Source organism: Oncorhynchus mykiss, chromosome 21 (assembly GCF_057628025.1).
Source record: "Oncorhynchus mykiss isolate SJ-2025 chromosome 21, ASM5762802v1, whole genome shotgun sequence".
Lineage (NCBI taxonomy): Eukaryota > Metazoa > Chordata > Actinopteri > Salmoniformes > Salmonidae > Oncorhynchus > Oncorhynchus mykiss.
This window is the reverse complement of record NC_143042.1, coordinates 34,447,774-34,463,399: the sequence shown is the minus strand read 5'-3', so window position 1 is coordinate 34,463,399 and position 15,626 is coordinate 34,447,774. Positions and strand designations below refer to the sequence as shown.

Here is a 15,626-nt window from a genome sequence, read left to right as displayed (position 1 = left end):
GTAGGCCCACCTCTTTTTGTTTGTATTTATTTATTTATTTTCTTGAGCGGCAGCCTGCAGGTACATATGGTATAAACTGTGTAAAATAATGTGAATATTGTAGCTGTAACCCCCCCCCCAACAACAACAAAAATGACAAGGCAAAACAAAAGCACAAAAAAAATGAAGTAGTAATATTTATTGAATTGTACCTTTTTCAAACCACTGCGCCAACCCAAAATTGACTGGCTCAAATATTTTCTTTTCACATGGTCTTTTTCATCACAGTTCCAGCAACTATGGTCAGTGCGTAACCAGACCCGCTCAGTACAGCTTGATTTGGCTTGGCTCCGTTTGGCTCAGTAGTGTGAACAGTCTTCTAGATCCTGACCCTTTATCACTTCCTTCCCAGAATCTGATGTTCTTTTCTCTGTGTCCTGTGTAGGTGCACACGGTGCGAGGGACAGGGGTCCTTCAGCAGTATATAGACAGGCAGCAGCTGCCCCTGGAGATGGCCGGAGACTACAAACATTGCCACTCTGACTGGCTGGCCTTCAGACTGGTGAGAGATGGCGGGAGGGAGGGAGGGAGGAATGGAGTTAAGGTAGAAGAAGGAGAGAGAGAGATGGAATGAGACTACAAACACTGCTGCTATGATTGGCTGGCCTTCAGACTGGTGAGAGGGGAGAGTGAGAGAGAGAGGATGAGATGGGGAGGGGAATGTGTGGATGGAGGGAGGGAGGGAGAGAGAGGGGAAGAGGGGAGAGGGAAGGCAGGGAAAGAGAGAGAAAAAAGTCTGTTCCCAGCATGTCTAGCATTCAGAATGTCAAATTTGAATGTCAAGACTTATAGTCATAAAGTGCAGCCTATTCTTTCTCAAATCAATTCAGATTCCACATGCAGCTAAATCAATACGGCGCTATTGGCATTTTGAATATGAGACTGGACTGATTTGTCTATTCTCATTTATTTCAAATGGAATAGGCTGCACTTTATGACTATAAGTCTTGGCATTCTGTGCTAAACTTGACATTCTGAGTGCTGGACGCACGAGCGCACACACTCACGTATGTTAGCCATGGCATTTGACTTGAATTAAAAACTTAACTCACAAACAATGTCATTTCTTTAAATGCTTACGATTTCTGTCCTGTGGATATTAAAGGTGCAATGTGCAGAAATCGCTCCGCCATTTCCTGGTTGCTAAAATTTAGAATAGTTCGCCTATTTCAGTTTAAGTGGCAAAACAATCAATGTTTAGTGTAGAGAATTATTGTACCATCTAAACCTCTGTGAAATGTATTTTCAATAACCCAAAATATTGTATTTTCAGTTGTTTGAAGCTGGTGTACAAAAGCGAACGTAAAAGATGCATAAAACGGGAAGCATAAAAATAGCACACATAGAACACATCTACCGCTTCTTAGACCTGCTTTCAATGACATTGGCAGATTTATAACTCACATTTCTATGTGATTTTGTCGGGTCGCCCAAAAAGTTACATATTGCAGCTTTAAAGTTATCAAATCAGCAGTATCAATGGTCACGTTTTCACCATCAAGCCCTTCTATGTCATGTGCAATATAAGCTAATATATCTGTGTCCCAAATGGCACCATATTCCCTATGTAGGGCACTACTATGGACCAGAACTCGATGGGTCCTTGTCAAAAGTAGTGCTCTGGTCCATAGTAGTGCACTATGTAGGGAATAGGGTGCAGTTTAAACTATAGACTAAACTATACTACGTTACTCCTGTCCCGTTTCTGCTGTTAGAGTGTGGAGAGTCTAACTGAGTGTTGTGAGAGCGCACTCTCTCTGTTGGAGGATGCACTGCAGTCTATGGACACAGCACCACTACCAGACTGTATCAAGGTAGGATACATGTATTACTGTATCACCACATCTATGTTGTTTAAGATGGTACCAGTGAGGTGTTATGGGGTGAAATACTAGAGGTAATAACTGAGGAACTGAATTGAACTGTTGAGTAAACTTGAGGAGCTTTTGAAAAAAATTTAAGAACTTTTGAGTAAATGTAACATACTTTCTGTATGTGATCCATTTGGCTGTACAACACAACACAAGGTTAACCTCAGTGTTTTTTTTAAACTCTTTTACAGACTGTTCCTCTAAGTGTGGAAAAACACAGACAGCTGATGACGAGCATCCTAGTCGACCAACGGCTGACTGAGCTGCAGCGCAAGGGTGGGGCCTGGCTGGCAGGGCTGGCCAATGGCACATCAGGACTGGCAAAGCGGTCCCCAGACTGCAGGTACCACCATCTACCCTATCCCATCAGTGTATCCAAATGATAATGCAGTTCAAATAGATTATCCTATAATAGATATAACGTATGAGGTGTGTTTTTGAAAGCGTTTCCTAGTGTAATACTTCTCAATCTGCTATCTCTTTTATTAAAGGGATACTTCAGGATTTTAGCAATGATGCCCTGTATCTACTTCCCCAGAATCAGATTAACTCGTGGATACTATTTTTATGTCTCTGTGTCCAGTATGAAGGACGTTAGAGGTAGTTTTGCAAGCCAATGCTAACTAGTGTTAGCACAATGACTGGAAGTCTATGGGTATCTATTGTTTTGGGGCGAATCCTAACTTACACATTTTCACTTAGTCATGCATTAATGTCAATGGGAGACTAAGTGGATATGCGACTTAAGTGGAAGTTAGGATTCACCCCTATATCATCATATTCTATATGACCTTTGAACTCTTTGCGCCTTCAGAGCTGCTCTGGCTGCGACCTCTAACCTCTATGACAGCGTGGATGATTCCCTCCACCGCCTCGTCCAGGTGTCCAATCAGAGGGGCAGTGACCTGGAAGCCCTTGGACGATTGGCTGCCATGGTGGACAAGCTGGAAAAGGTAGGAGAGAGAGAGGGAAGCACAGAACGAACAGTATAATATTGTAATAGTACAGTGTGGAGCGGCAGTTAAATAGCTGTCTCTTTGAAAAGGTTGTTTAGAGAAAACAGACTGTTACAATTGGATACTAATGGTATTTCAAATGTCTGTTATTTCGTCGCCCGTTCTACTTTAACTCACCCTCCCACCCCCTCTCGACCTCTCTCTATCAGTGCGAGAGGGAGATAGAGCAGATCCAGGATCAGTTGGAAGACTACAGGGAGCCTCCCATCTCTCTCAGCAGGCTCTCCCTCAAACAGCAGAAGTTCAAGACTTTCAGAGAGTCGGCCAACGTGAGTGTGTGCGTGTGTGTGCCATGTGTGAGTTTGTGTGCATGTGCACGTGTTTCTGTATAATATACTGTATATGTTCCTCATCTGTATATTGTGTGTGTGTGTGCGTGTGCGTGTGCGTGTGTGTGTGGGTGTGCATAGGAGCTGCACACTGAGACCCTGGCGATTCTTGGAGATCTGGAGAGCTGGTCTGAGCTGGACTGGGGGGGACTGATAGAGGTGCAGGTCAGGGTACCCCCGGTCAGAGAGAGACTCAGAGACATGTCTCACTGTCTGTCTGACTGCTGGACAACACTGGACAACACACAGAGACTACTGTCCACACTGACCGAGGTAAACACACAGAGACAACTGTCCACACTAACCGGGTTAAACACACATAATACTGGCCAGAACGGAGCAAATGGAATGGCATCAAACACCTGGAAACCATGTGTTTGATGTATTTGACACCATTCCACTGATTCCGCTCCAGTCATTATCATGAGCCCGTCCTCCCCAATTAAGGTGCTACCAACCTCCTGTGACATGTACATACATACACAGTACACACACGTACATGACACATATTGTAGACACAGACACAAGCATGACACGCTCTGTCACAGCACACATGACACACACACACACACACACACACACACACACTGAAATACCCACAATTCAAACTAGTATACAGTAACAGCAACAAACACAGTTATGACACTGTCAACTAACCCTTTTTTTTTTTTTTTATACCCTTCTCCTCTCCCAACCTTTCTCTACCTCTCTACACCCCTCCAGGCCAACCAGTGGTGCGACGTCATCTCCTCCACCTCTCCCTCCCCCTCCACCCCCCTCTCCTCCCTCCCTCCCATTCCGCCATCTCGTTTTCAGGACGCCCGTGCTTTAGCCTTGGAGCTGGGTGGTGGAGCTCTCCTGGACCTGTGGTCTCAGACCCTTGAGAGATACCAACGCACTGTGGCCCAGGTCAGTCATTCAGTCACTCAATCTATCTATTTATCTATCTATCTATCTATCTACAGTGCCTTGCGAAAGTATTCGGCCCCCTTGAACTTTGCGACCTTTTGCCACATTTCAGGCTTCAAACATAAAGATATAAAACTGTATTTTTTTGTGAAGAATCAACAACAAGTGGGACACAATCATGAAGTGGAACGACATTTATTGGATATTTCAAACTTTTTTAACAAATAAAAAACTGAAAAATTGGGCGCGCAAAATTATTCAGCCCCTTTACTTTCAGTGCCTCAAACTCTCTCCAGAAGTTCAGTGAGGATCTCTGAATGATCCAATGTTGACCTAAATGACTAATGATGATAAATACAATCCACCTGTGTGTAATCAAGTCTCCGTATAAATGCACCTGCACTGTGATAGTCTCAGAGGTCCGTTAAAAGCGCAGAGAGCATCATGAAGAACAAGGAACACACCAGGCAGGTCCGAGATACTGTTGTGAAGAAGTTTAAAGCCGGATTTGGATACAAAAAGATTTCCCAAGAGTATCAGAGTATCAGACTACTGCAAATCTACCAAGACCTGGCCGTCCCTCTAAACTGTCAGCTCATACAAGGAGAAGACTGATCAGAGATGCAGCCAAGAGGCCCATGATCACTCTGGATGAACTGCAGAGATCTACAGCTGAGGTGGGAGACTCTGTCCATAGGACAACAATCAGTCGTATATTGCACAAATCTGGCCTTTATGGAAGAGTGGCAAGAAAAAAGCCATTTCTTAAAGATATCCATAAAAAGTGTTGTTTAAAGTTTGCCACAAGCCACCTGGGAGACACACCAAACATGTGGAAGAAGGTGCTCTGGTCAGATGCAAAACGTTATGTTTGGCGTAAAAACAACACAGCTGAACACACCATCCCCACTGTCAAACATGGTGGTGGCAGCATCATGGTTTGGGCCTGCTTTTCTTCAGCAGGTACAGGGAAGATGGTTAAAATTGATGGGAAGATGGATGGAGCCAAATACAGGACCATTCTGGAAGAACCTGATGGAGTCTGCAAAAGACCTGAGACTGGGACGGAGATTTGTCTTCCAACAAGACAATGATCCCAAAACATAAAGCAAAATCTACAATGGAATGGTTCAAAAATAAACATATCCAGGTGTTAGAATGGCCAAGTCAAAGTCCAGACCTGAATCCAATCGAGAATCTGTGGAAAGAACTGAAAACTTCTGTTCACAAATGCTCTCCAGCCAACCTCACTGAGCTCAAGCTGTTTTGCAAGGAGGAATGGGAAAAAATTTCAGTCTCTCGATGTGCAAAACTGATAGAGACATACCCCAAGCGACTTACAGCTGTAATCGCAGCAAAAGGTGGCGCTACAAAGTATTAACTTAAGAGGGCTGAATAATTTTGCACGCCTAATTTTTCAGTTTTTGATTTGTTAAAAAAGTTTGAAATATCCAATAAATGTCGTTCCACTTCATGATTGTGTCCCACTTGTTGTTGATTCTTCACAAAAAAATACAGTTTTATATCTTTATGTTTGAAGCCTGAAATGTGGCAAAAGGTCGCAAAGTTCAAGGGGGCCGAATACTTTCGCAAGGCACTGTATCTATCTATCTATCTATCTATCTATCTATCTATCTATCTATCTATCTATCTTTCTACAGTATAAATCTATCTATCTACAGTATAAATCTATCGACAGTATCTACAATGTCTGTCTGTCTGCCTGTCTGCCTGTCTGTCTGCCTGTCTGTCTGCCTGTCTGCCTGCCTGCCTGCCTGCCTGCCTGCCTGTCTGTCTGTCTGTCTGTCTGTCTGTCTGTCTGTCTGTCTGTCTGTCTGTCTGTCTGTCTGTCTGTCTCTCTCTCTCTCAACAATGTTTCTACTACTGTTCCTCAGGTCAAACCCAGGCTGCTGCAGCAGGCAGAGCGAGGGCAGAACCAGGGCCAGGCCCGGCCCAAGACCCCCTCCGCCTCCAGTCTGTGGGACCTGATGGGGCCCGAGGGAGAGGGAGACTGGGGTGTCGGGGCCGGGGGAGGGGAGGGAGGCCTCCAGTCCTGGGGGTCCCTGGCTTCACTGTTTCGCCCACAGACCTGCTCCACGCTGAAGATAGGAGAGGAGAAAGGGAATAAGAAGGAGGGAACGGGAGGAGGTGGAGGAGCGGGAGGAGGGAAATTTCTGCAGAATCTGTTGCATCCGGCAAAGAAGAGCGTAAGTGTGTGTGTGTGTGTGTGTGTGTGTGTGTGTGTGTGTGTGTGTGTGTGTGTGTGTGTGTGTGTGTGTGTGTGTGGTGGATGTAAATACTGCATGTATTTATGTGTGTTTTAGATTATAATGGATTGCATAACATCTCCAGTGTGTTAGCGATCACCTGCTGGGTGGCGATTCAGCATGTAGAATCGTCAGGAAACAGAAAATGGTGGTCAGAGGCTGCTTTTAGCCGTTCGCCTTTATTGTGCCTCTTCTCTTACATTGTACAATCCTAGATCCATCACCTCCCTCTCCATCTTCCTCTCCTCTCTCCCCTCTCTCTCTCTCCTCTCTTCCCCCAGCCCACAGAAGCCCCTTTGCCCCCCAAACCCCCCAGGAAGCGTCACCCCAGCTTCGACCTCCAGGCCCTGCTGGCCCCCCGTCGGGGCCCTGCAACCGCCAGGCCTGTAGAGCCTCCTGTGGGTGCAGCCAGCCGTAACTCCCCCCTCACCTGGCTGGGGCGCCGGGCCCTCACAGACCCTGTTATCACCGCTGGGATGGCAGCCGCCGTCCCCGGATGGAGAGAGGGAGGAGGAGGAGGAGGAGGGATTGGGGGAGGAATAGGAGGGGTGCAGGGGGGATCAGGGGTGCTCATCAGAGGTGTAGAGGTGAGCAGCAAGGAAGTGGTGGACTATACCGGAACGCCAAGACAACACGTGCTGCTGAGCCGAGCGGAGAGGGAGACGGGAGGGGAGAGGCAGGGCACCACCACCGCACAGAGGTATGGTGTGTGTGTGTGTGTGTGTGTGTGTGTGTGTGTGTGTGTGTGAGAGAGAGAGAGAGAGAAATGCAGCTTTCTTCCTCTTTACCCTCCTTTCTGACTTACCTCTTCCCTCTCTAACTTTCTCTCTTACTTCCTCCCTCTCTCTTTCTGGTTCTCCCTACCCCTTTCTTCTGTCTCTTCATTCCCTCTCACTCTCCCTCCTTTCTCCGTACAGTAAACTGTACCTATTGTGGTGCAGGATGCTGAGTTCAGAGAGGCAGTACGTGGCTGTATTAAAGGGGGTGGAAGAGACCTACTTGCCCCTCCTGGAGGGTCCAGACACCCCCTCCTCCCTCAGGGGGAAAGCAGATCTCCTGTTCCCCAAATGGGCCAGCCTCAGCTCCTTCCACTCACAGAACCTCCTCCCAGCCATGGAGGGAGCTCTACTGCAAAGTCTGCTGCAACAGGACCTCTTCAGTAAATACGTGAGTGGGTCGATCATAGAGTTGGAGAGAGGGCTGTTTTAGCATGAGCAGTGCCATCCAGGGTACTGTAGAAGTAGATTTTTTTTTTAATATATATAAAAATGAAGTACTTTACTTTCTCTCTCTCTCCATACCAAACCCCTCTCTCACACACAAATAGAGAGAGGAGTTTCTCCAGTACTCTCACTACATCAGGATTAAACCAGAATTGGACTCCCCGTTGGTTACTCAAGCTGCAGACTTTTTCAAGGTAAGAGACTGTCTCGTAGCAAACATTTTTTTTATTGAAAACAGAGTCAGTGGAGGCTGGTGTGAGGAGAACGTCTCATTACTTGGATGGAATGAGTGGAATGTTTGATACTGTTCCATTCAAGCCCTTCCTCCGATTTAAAGTTCTACCAGCCACCACGGAACAGCATCACATTCACTAGCTTAAGCCCATTACAACAACAGCATTATATAGTATGGACAATTAAAACAGCATTGTATACACGGAAGCCAATTATAAGTGTAAAGTATACTCAAATAACTCATTAAGGTTGGATTACACTAAAACCAATCAACAGGCTTTCAACACACAACAATAAGCACAGTCTGATACACACACAGGGCATAATCTGATCACAGCTTTAGACTGAGAAAACATGAAAAGAAGAACATCACATAGATGGGTTTTAGTAGAGATCTGAGGGTTGAATATTTACTGTAGTTTGGAGCTGTGTCAAATGCTGGAGGTGCAGTTTTTGAAACGGCCACCGGGTGACAGTAGAAGATAAAATATTTCTAAGTACTGTGTCATGAAAATGATGAAGGTAATAACAATGATGATGATGTTGACCATACTGTAGATGGCAATGATGCTGAAGTCCTCTCCTTTCTCTCCCCCCTTCCCACCCTCTTCCCTCCCCAGCTCAGACTCCCGGCCACCCCTCCTCTCTCCCCCCTGTCGTTCCCCCATTGTCTCCAGGCCCCTACACTGAGACTGGAACAGTACTGCGATGCCTTGGAAGAGCTGGGAGGGCTAAACCCTGCCTCCGACTCCTCCCTCTCCGTCCTCAGACACGTCCAGCGTCACGGCGAGGACCTCCGGGCCAGCGACCTAATCGTCGGGTGTCCGGTGAGAACGCCAGACTTAAAACTAAATTCTCAACTCTGGGCGGAAGCCAAATTAAAATAGATAAACCCCCATACTGGTATAATGATCCCAAAGTGTTGGACAAGGTTTCAACCTTAAATTGGGAATGCGTCCTAAATAGCACCCTTTTGACCAGAGCCCATAGTGCACTTCTTTTAATCAGCGCCCATGGGGCTCTGGTCAACAGTAGTGCACTGTGAAGGGAATATAATGCCATTTGGGACTTCGTCGGGACAAACAGTTCAATAAGCATCACATCACATTCACTTGAATAACTCAATTTGTCCATAACCACAGATCTAGAATCAACTTTCCCTACGTCAGCTCTAACCATAGCCATTTGGGGGGTTAAGCCAAAACTGACCGTAGATCAGCACCTAGATGCAACTTGTTTCATCCTATTTTTATAAGCCAATCCTACTCCTGTTTTCTGCTTCCTGTCCTGTAGTTCTGTTGCTTCTATGACACAGTTCTATCAATCACCATGGTGACACACATACTCATACACACATACTCATACACAACACAAACATACATGCGCACACACACGCAGGGAGCGAGAGAGAAACACACGCGCATGCAAACACACACATACACAAACACACACTCACTGTCAGTCTGACTGATGACATACTGCTTTGCTGAGTCACCTACAGAGTGGATTATATAGCTAGGTTAAACCCTCCCACATAGCTACTAGAACACACCCACAAACACACACAGGCAAAAACACATGACCCACACACACACACAAAGAGCTCTCTGAAAGTTAGCTAAATAACAGAACAGAGAGTGGTGGAGGAGTTAGGTTTGACGCATAGCTCGGGTTACATGAACCTCACATCACTTGGATGGTTAAAAATAGCTTGTTTCAAAAGCCTCTCTTGAACAACACAACGCGGTTTGGTGGGCGGTAAACTGTGTGTGTGTGTGTGTGTGTGTGTGTGTGTGTGTGTGTGTGTGTGTGTGTGTGTGTGTGTGTGTGTGTGTGTTAGGTCCCAGTGGCGGAGCGCGGAGAGCTGGTGCGTCAGGGGGAGCTGTTGGTGTGTGGGGGGACCAGGAGGAAGAAGACAGGGGTGAGGAGTGTGTTCCTCTATCAGCACCTCATCATCTTCACCAAGCAGAAGAGTCCCGGCCCAGGACGCACCGCCTACAGCTTCAAACACAGCATCAAGGTAACGGACACGCGCACACTCATACACGGGTGCACACACAGACGTGCGTAAATACGCACACACCAGCATGCGCAACCACGCATACGCGCGCGGGCATGCCCGCAAACTCACACATATGGCCTCAATCAGAAAAATTGGGCCCAAAATCCGTCATTTCCAAAACAGCGGGGCTATGAGACGAAGGTCCAATACCACATGAATCCACTATGTGTACGGTTCCGACCTCTATTCTCTCCACATCTCTCTTTCTCCCCCTCCCCTCCCCCCTCCCTCTCTGTCAGACGGGTGAGATGGGTCTGACCCAGAGTGTGGGTGAGGAGGGGGTGAGGTTCGAGGTGTGGGTGCGTCAGGCCCCTCGTATCCGGGACTGCCTGACCCTGCAGTGTCAGAGTGGAGAGGGGAGGGCAGCCTGGACACACGACATCGCTCAGCTCCTCTGGACTCACGCTATACACAACACAGGTACAGTATGATCCCTGACATTTTACTCTGACCCACAGAATTCGAATAAGATTTTAGTCCTGTGCTCTGAACTCTCACCTCTCACCCCAGCCATATACAACACAAGTTCCAAACTATTGTAGCGACCTTAACCCCATTCACCTTGTCAAAAGGTGTTGGGTTGACGGTCGCCGGACTTGGGTTTGAGTCCTGGTCGGGGCCACCGTTCAAATTCACTAGTGTAAGATATTGCATTATGAATTGAACATGTAATGGAATTCTCTCTCTCTCTCTCTCTGTCGATGTCTCTCTATCTCTCTTCCTCTCTGTCTCTGTCTCTCTCTTTCTATGTATCTCTCGCTGTCTCTCTCTCGGTCTCTCTCTCTTTCTCTCTGTCTCGCTCTCTTTCTTTCTCAGAGTTGTGTTTGAAAGAGACAATGTGTATCGGTGTGTCTAGTAAGATACTGCTAGACGCCACAGGAGCACCGGTAACATCTGAACTCGACTCTATCTACAATCTGAATGACAGAGGTGCGCGCGCGCGCACACACACACACACACACACACACACACAAAGACACACTGTCAGAAACCACAAAAATATTATAAACACCCTGTGTGTAATACATATGCTGTCCACCAGATGTCTCCCTGTGAATAATGGTATTTCACAGTGAAGAATCATGCTCTGTATCTGCGGTGTTGCAATTTTAATTTCATTACAAAAGCTTTATTGGCAGGCGACTGACCTCCACTCTCTTTTTCTCACACTCCTTTCCCCCTCTCTCATATCTCTCTTTCTCTCTCTCTCTCTGTCTGTCTCTCTCTCTCTGTAGTCCACAGTAGCTGTTCAGACTCTTCCTCTGTTGGCAGTCAGAAGGAGGGGGGGTCGCCAGCCTCTGGGAGGGGACAAACACAGGTGAGTTTCACAGACACACGCACGCAGACACAGACACGCACACACACGTACACACACACACAATCGAATACACACAAACACACACAGACACACATTCACACTGTGCTTCAAGTGAGATGTTTGTCTCCACAGAACCAGTCTCCTTCCACTGCGGTGTAATCTTCATCTCAGCAACAAACGTGAGTGATCTTATCTTGCACACATACTGTAATCTCTCTCCGTTTCCTCCATCACTCTCTTTCTCTCCCTTTCCTTGTCTGCCCCGTCAACCCACAATCTCTCCTTTTGAACGTCTAAATCAGTCAAATGCTTTGACCCCTTTTTCTCCTGAATGACTGAAGACACACCTGTGTCACCAAAACCCCAGGTTAACCCTTTAGAGTTCGTATATCAAACACCTCAACCTTCATCTACCTTTCTCCGCTCACTCTCCTCCCTTCCCTCCCTCCCTGTCCAGAAACTGGATTCTGGACCTAATAAAGACCAACACAACATCTCTATGCAAGCCACTGGAGGGGTCAAACTGGACAAGAAGTAAAGGACCAAAGAAAAAAGGGCATACAGGAAACAAAGAGACATTACGGCCCTGACTAACCCAGGACCTGGCATCAGCAGAGCCTGCTGTCGGTGGCCATGTTGGATCGGCCGGACCCAGTTGCTCGCCGAGTCATTGATACCGTGGACACTCCAGCCACACAGTAGAGCCATTGTCCTCCTTCAGCGGCTCCCCACTAGGCCAAACCACTCTGCCTGAACCACTGACTGGCGGCCATGGCCTTCGTGCTTCCACTATCTCCTAAAACATACAGGAGCATTATAGGAAATATAGCTTTATACTGAAATTTTGCCTTTTACAATGCTGTTTAAACAGGGACGTTTTTTGGGGGGGATGTTAGTACTGTAGTAGTATTATAGATTCTGTCTGTGTGGCCGTATATGTGGTATAGTATAGGCTAGGTGTGATTGTGACCTATGCAAATGAGTACATATGGCCCTGCATGTATGGGTGCACACATTACGCAGAGTGTGGAACACACGCATACACTCTGCAGACAGTCTTATTGTGCTATAGACAGTAGAGTACTGTTCCGACACTGTGGCCATCTTACAGCTTAGTACAGTAGCTATAGACCAACCAGTGGGCAGATATCAACCAACGACAGGCATGGCGCCCTACTCTCAGTAGGTCTTGCCTGGAAGTAAAGAGTAGAATAAACAATAACATGGAAATGAAAAATGTCAACATCTTATTATAACCAAACTATTAATCTCAGCACTCAGAACCAAATAAGCTGTTAAATAGAGACGACCAACGTCTGTATTTTGAGGTGGTTTGTTAGTGAGGATGTAAAGCAAGCGGGAATCTGGGCCAAATGGTTACAGTGTGTCCAATTGTTATTGTTGATGGTTTAAGGAAAGGTGGTATCATGTCTTATTCAGGCGTAAGTCTTATGGTAACCGTATCACTTGTTTTGGTGCCTTATAGCACTGCTCTGTCTAAAGATACAGTAGCTATGGGACTCGATGTCGTATTCTCCATTGGTCTTTTCAATGACTATTTCATTGAATGATTTTGTGATTTCTCTTTTTCATTATAAGCCATAATATTGCAATCACCAAGTGTACAAATGTTTGATTTGCTGGCATAAGTTCATGCAACATGACGTCGGTTGGGTCGAGTGTGTCAAATTAGTCATTTGTTTATGTCTGAGTCATGTGCTTATAGCTTTATATACGTTATTCAAAATGAAGGAAAGTGTTCCATGAAATGGAGATGTCTGTTACCTGCCGTATTATCTTGTTGTGAATTGAAAGATTCTTTATTTTTGAATGCAGTATGCACTATCAGCTTACGCCTCCAACTTTAATACAATACAGTGACAATGATACATCATTTGATGGGTGCTTATATTTGTCCTAATTAACACATGCACAAGTGTGTAATAATGTGCATGTGTGATTTGGAAATGACTTTTTTTTTTGCATATCCCAACTCTCCCTGACACCTCAGAGAGTGGGTTCACAGCCGGGGTTGGCCATTATCAACAGCGACCCTGGAGCAAATAGGGTTAAGTGCCTTGCTCAAGGAGCACATTGTCATATTTTTCACCTTGTCGGCTCGGGGATTCAAACTAACCAACCTTTCAGTTACAAATACATGAGGGTTGAGTTCATTTACAACTACAAATATAAGTATTAATAAGTATAAACGTTGTGTTTCTAAGCTAGTCAATTTTGGGAGCAAACTGAATTTAAATGGTGTTATTGTATGATATAAAGGGCACTAACAGATAGCCTGTATGCCAGCTATGTAGGTAGGTTAGTCTGCCTAATACACACAGATAGCAGCAACCCTTGTCTCTCTCATCAGATTTCATGGGTGTCATAGCAACTCCATATCCAAATTAAAAAGTGCAAATGGATATTGAACCCATTGAATCAATATCTAATTTGTCTGATTAGGAGGTATGCAGTACTCATACAACAGTACTAGCTTGGTGCTGCAAAATATATTGCATTGTATTGGAAGCTATTGTTTTCACCAGGAGAGAAGTCTTATAATATGTCTTCAGAATAATGAACACTTTTTAACCATCCAGCTGTAGATTTTCATATTCGAAGCGTCTTTTTATTACGCTTTGACATGATTCGTAGTTTTACATGTAAATACAACAGGGTTTTTGTTCACGCCTTTTTTTTAAAGTGTCATCTTACCTATGCAGTTTTATGCCAAAAATATACTGATGTTTACAGTTTCGAAATAAATGCTTGTTCTGTTTTTGTTGAATGTCTGCATGCTATACGGTTACAATGTACTTGATACGCGTTATACTTCAATTGTACTTCAATTGTACTTAGATCATGTGTACCTTTCCTATTGAAATAAAACTGGACGGAAGCCATTGAAACTCGATAACCTGTTAGTGGTATCGCTTTGGATACAGAGGATGTTGCCATGTGGGTCCCACTTTGCATTCCAAGTGACTTAAACCAATGTATTTACATAGTAGTAGAATAGTCAGGTACAGTGTAGTTGCAGACAGTGTAGCACATTGTTACATAACACTTACTGCTAGTAGCAATACTTACTGACGGGGTTTTGCAGTTCGTGTACCTGCACATTGATCATTGCACAGAAATTCACTAAAAACGTGTGTGTACTGCAACTGTGTTCCCCTAGATCAGCAGCAGTTAATCTCTGGCAAACCACCAACAGAACCTTGGATGACTAGATGACTATGCGCAGAGGGTCAAATACTCCACAGAGAAAGAAGAAAGGAGTGAGTGAGTGAGTGAGTGAGTGAGTTAGTGAGAGAGAGGAATGAGGGATGAAAAGTGGGGAAGTGGGGAGCGAGAGGAGTGAAACAGGAAGGGGCTGACCCTCTGAGAGAAAAGGGTGAGCGAGAGAGGACGGGAGAAGAGGGAAAGAAGACAGGCAGACAGAGAGGCACGGAGAGGGGAGACGACGTGCACGAGACGATGTGCATGGAGGGAGAAGAAAGAATGAAGGAGACGGAGGAATAGAGAGGGGGCTTATAGAAAAAAAGAGAACGAATAGGCAGAGACACAAAGAACCAGGGGTGGTATTGCAGTATAGCCAGGCAGGGAGAGAGAAAAAGTAGAGAGAATTAGAGAAGTTTTTATTTTTGCAAGGGGAATGGGGCGAGAGACAGAGAGATCGTAAGTGAGAATGTGGCAGAGGGAGAGAGTAGGGCAGACAGCGAGAGAACTGAGAGGGCAAAGAGAGACAGAGCAGCAGTGAAAGAGAGGCAGAGAGAGGGAAAGAGAGAGAGAGAGAGGTAAAGGGGGGATGTTGACAAAGCAGAGAGAGACTCTAGTTGAACAAAGAGAACGTGGAGAGAATGAGCCGGGTGCAACATCAAAGGGATTTTTCGGGTCTGGTTACCGGGACAACAGACATTTGCATGCGATTAGCTTTTTACATCATATTAAGATGGGGGTGAGGGGGAGAGCCAGGGGCAGGGAGCAATAGATCATACAGCGGAGTGAGAGAATGAGTCGGTGTTGCGAAAAGACGGAGAGGAAAGAAATAAGAGAAGTGAGAGAGAGGGAGAGATGGGGGGGGCAGACAGGTGACAGAGAGAGAGAGAGAGAGAGAGGGGGCAGAGAGGCAACAGAGAGAGAGAGAGAGAGAGAGAGAGACATTGGTCATCTCCTGTGGATCAACTGACTTATGGGCTGCCAACAGAGATGATGTATGATTTATGCCATCAACATGGGTTGCTTTTCAAATGGCACCATTTTCTCTATGTAGTGCATAGGGAAGAGTGGCAACTGGCTCAAAACAGCAGCACACCTTGCCCTTAACTGCACATACAGAATTAACGTCAACAACA

The 15,626-nt window shown here is 45.8% G+C and overlaps 1 protein-coding gene across 3 annotated transcripts in view; it reads left to right on the top strand.

Moving 5' to 3' along the window:
* Window positions 1–14,182, top strand: part of arhgef40 (Rho guanine nucleotide exchange factor 40) — a 41,242-nt gene extending 27,060 nt beyond the window's left edge. For 2 of the 3 annotated variants that reach the window (XM_036957823.2, XM_090214473.1), the window contains 18 exons: window positions 425–541; window positions 1,755–1,853; window positions 2,102–2,253; window positions 2,725–2,863; window positions 3,076–3,195; window positions 3,337–3,528; window positions 3,979–4,164; window positions 6,060–6,371; window positions 6,713–7,131; window positions 7,349–7,598; window positions 7,759–7,848; window positions 8,509–8,715; window positions 9,729–9,908; window positions 10,190–10,370; window positions 10,767–10,880; window positions 11,186–11,268; window positions 11,401–11,447; window positions 11,726–14,182. In XM_036957823.2, coding sequence (XP_036813718.2) covers window positions 425–541; window positions 1,755–1,853; window positions 2,102–2,253; window positions 2,725–2,863; window positions 3,076–3,195; window positions 3,337–3,528; window positions 3,979–4,164; window positions 6,060–6,371; window positions 6,713–7,131; window positions 7,349–7,598; window positions 7,759–7,848; window positions 8,509–8,715; window positions 9,729–9,908; window positions 10,190–10,370; window positions 10,767–10,880; window positions 11,186–11,268; window positions 11,401–11,427 — 2,868 coding nt within the window. In that variant the 3' untranslated portion in view covers window positions 11,428–11,447; window positions 11,726–14,182. The remainder of the gene's footprint in view (window positions 1–424; window positions 542–1,754; window positions 1,854–2,101; window positions 2,254–2,724; window positions 2,864–3,075; window positions 3,196–3,336; window positions 3,529–3,978; window positions 4,165–6,059; window positions 6,372–6,712; window positions 7,132–7,348; window positions 7,599–7,758; window positions 7,849–8,508; window positions 8,716–9,728; window positions 9,909–10,189; window positions 10,371–10,766; window positions 10,881–11,185; window positions 11,269–11,400; window positions 11,448–11,725) is intronic. The other variant, XM_036957825.2, reaches the window with a different exon arrangement.
* Window positions 14,183–15,626: the final 1,444 nt, after the last annotated feature.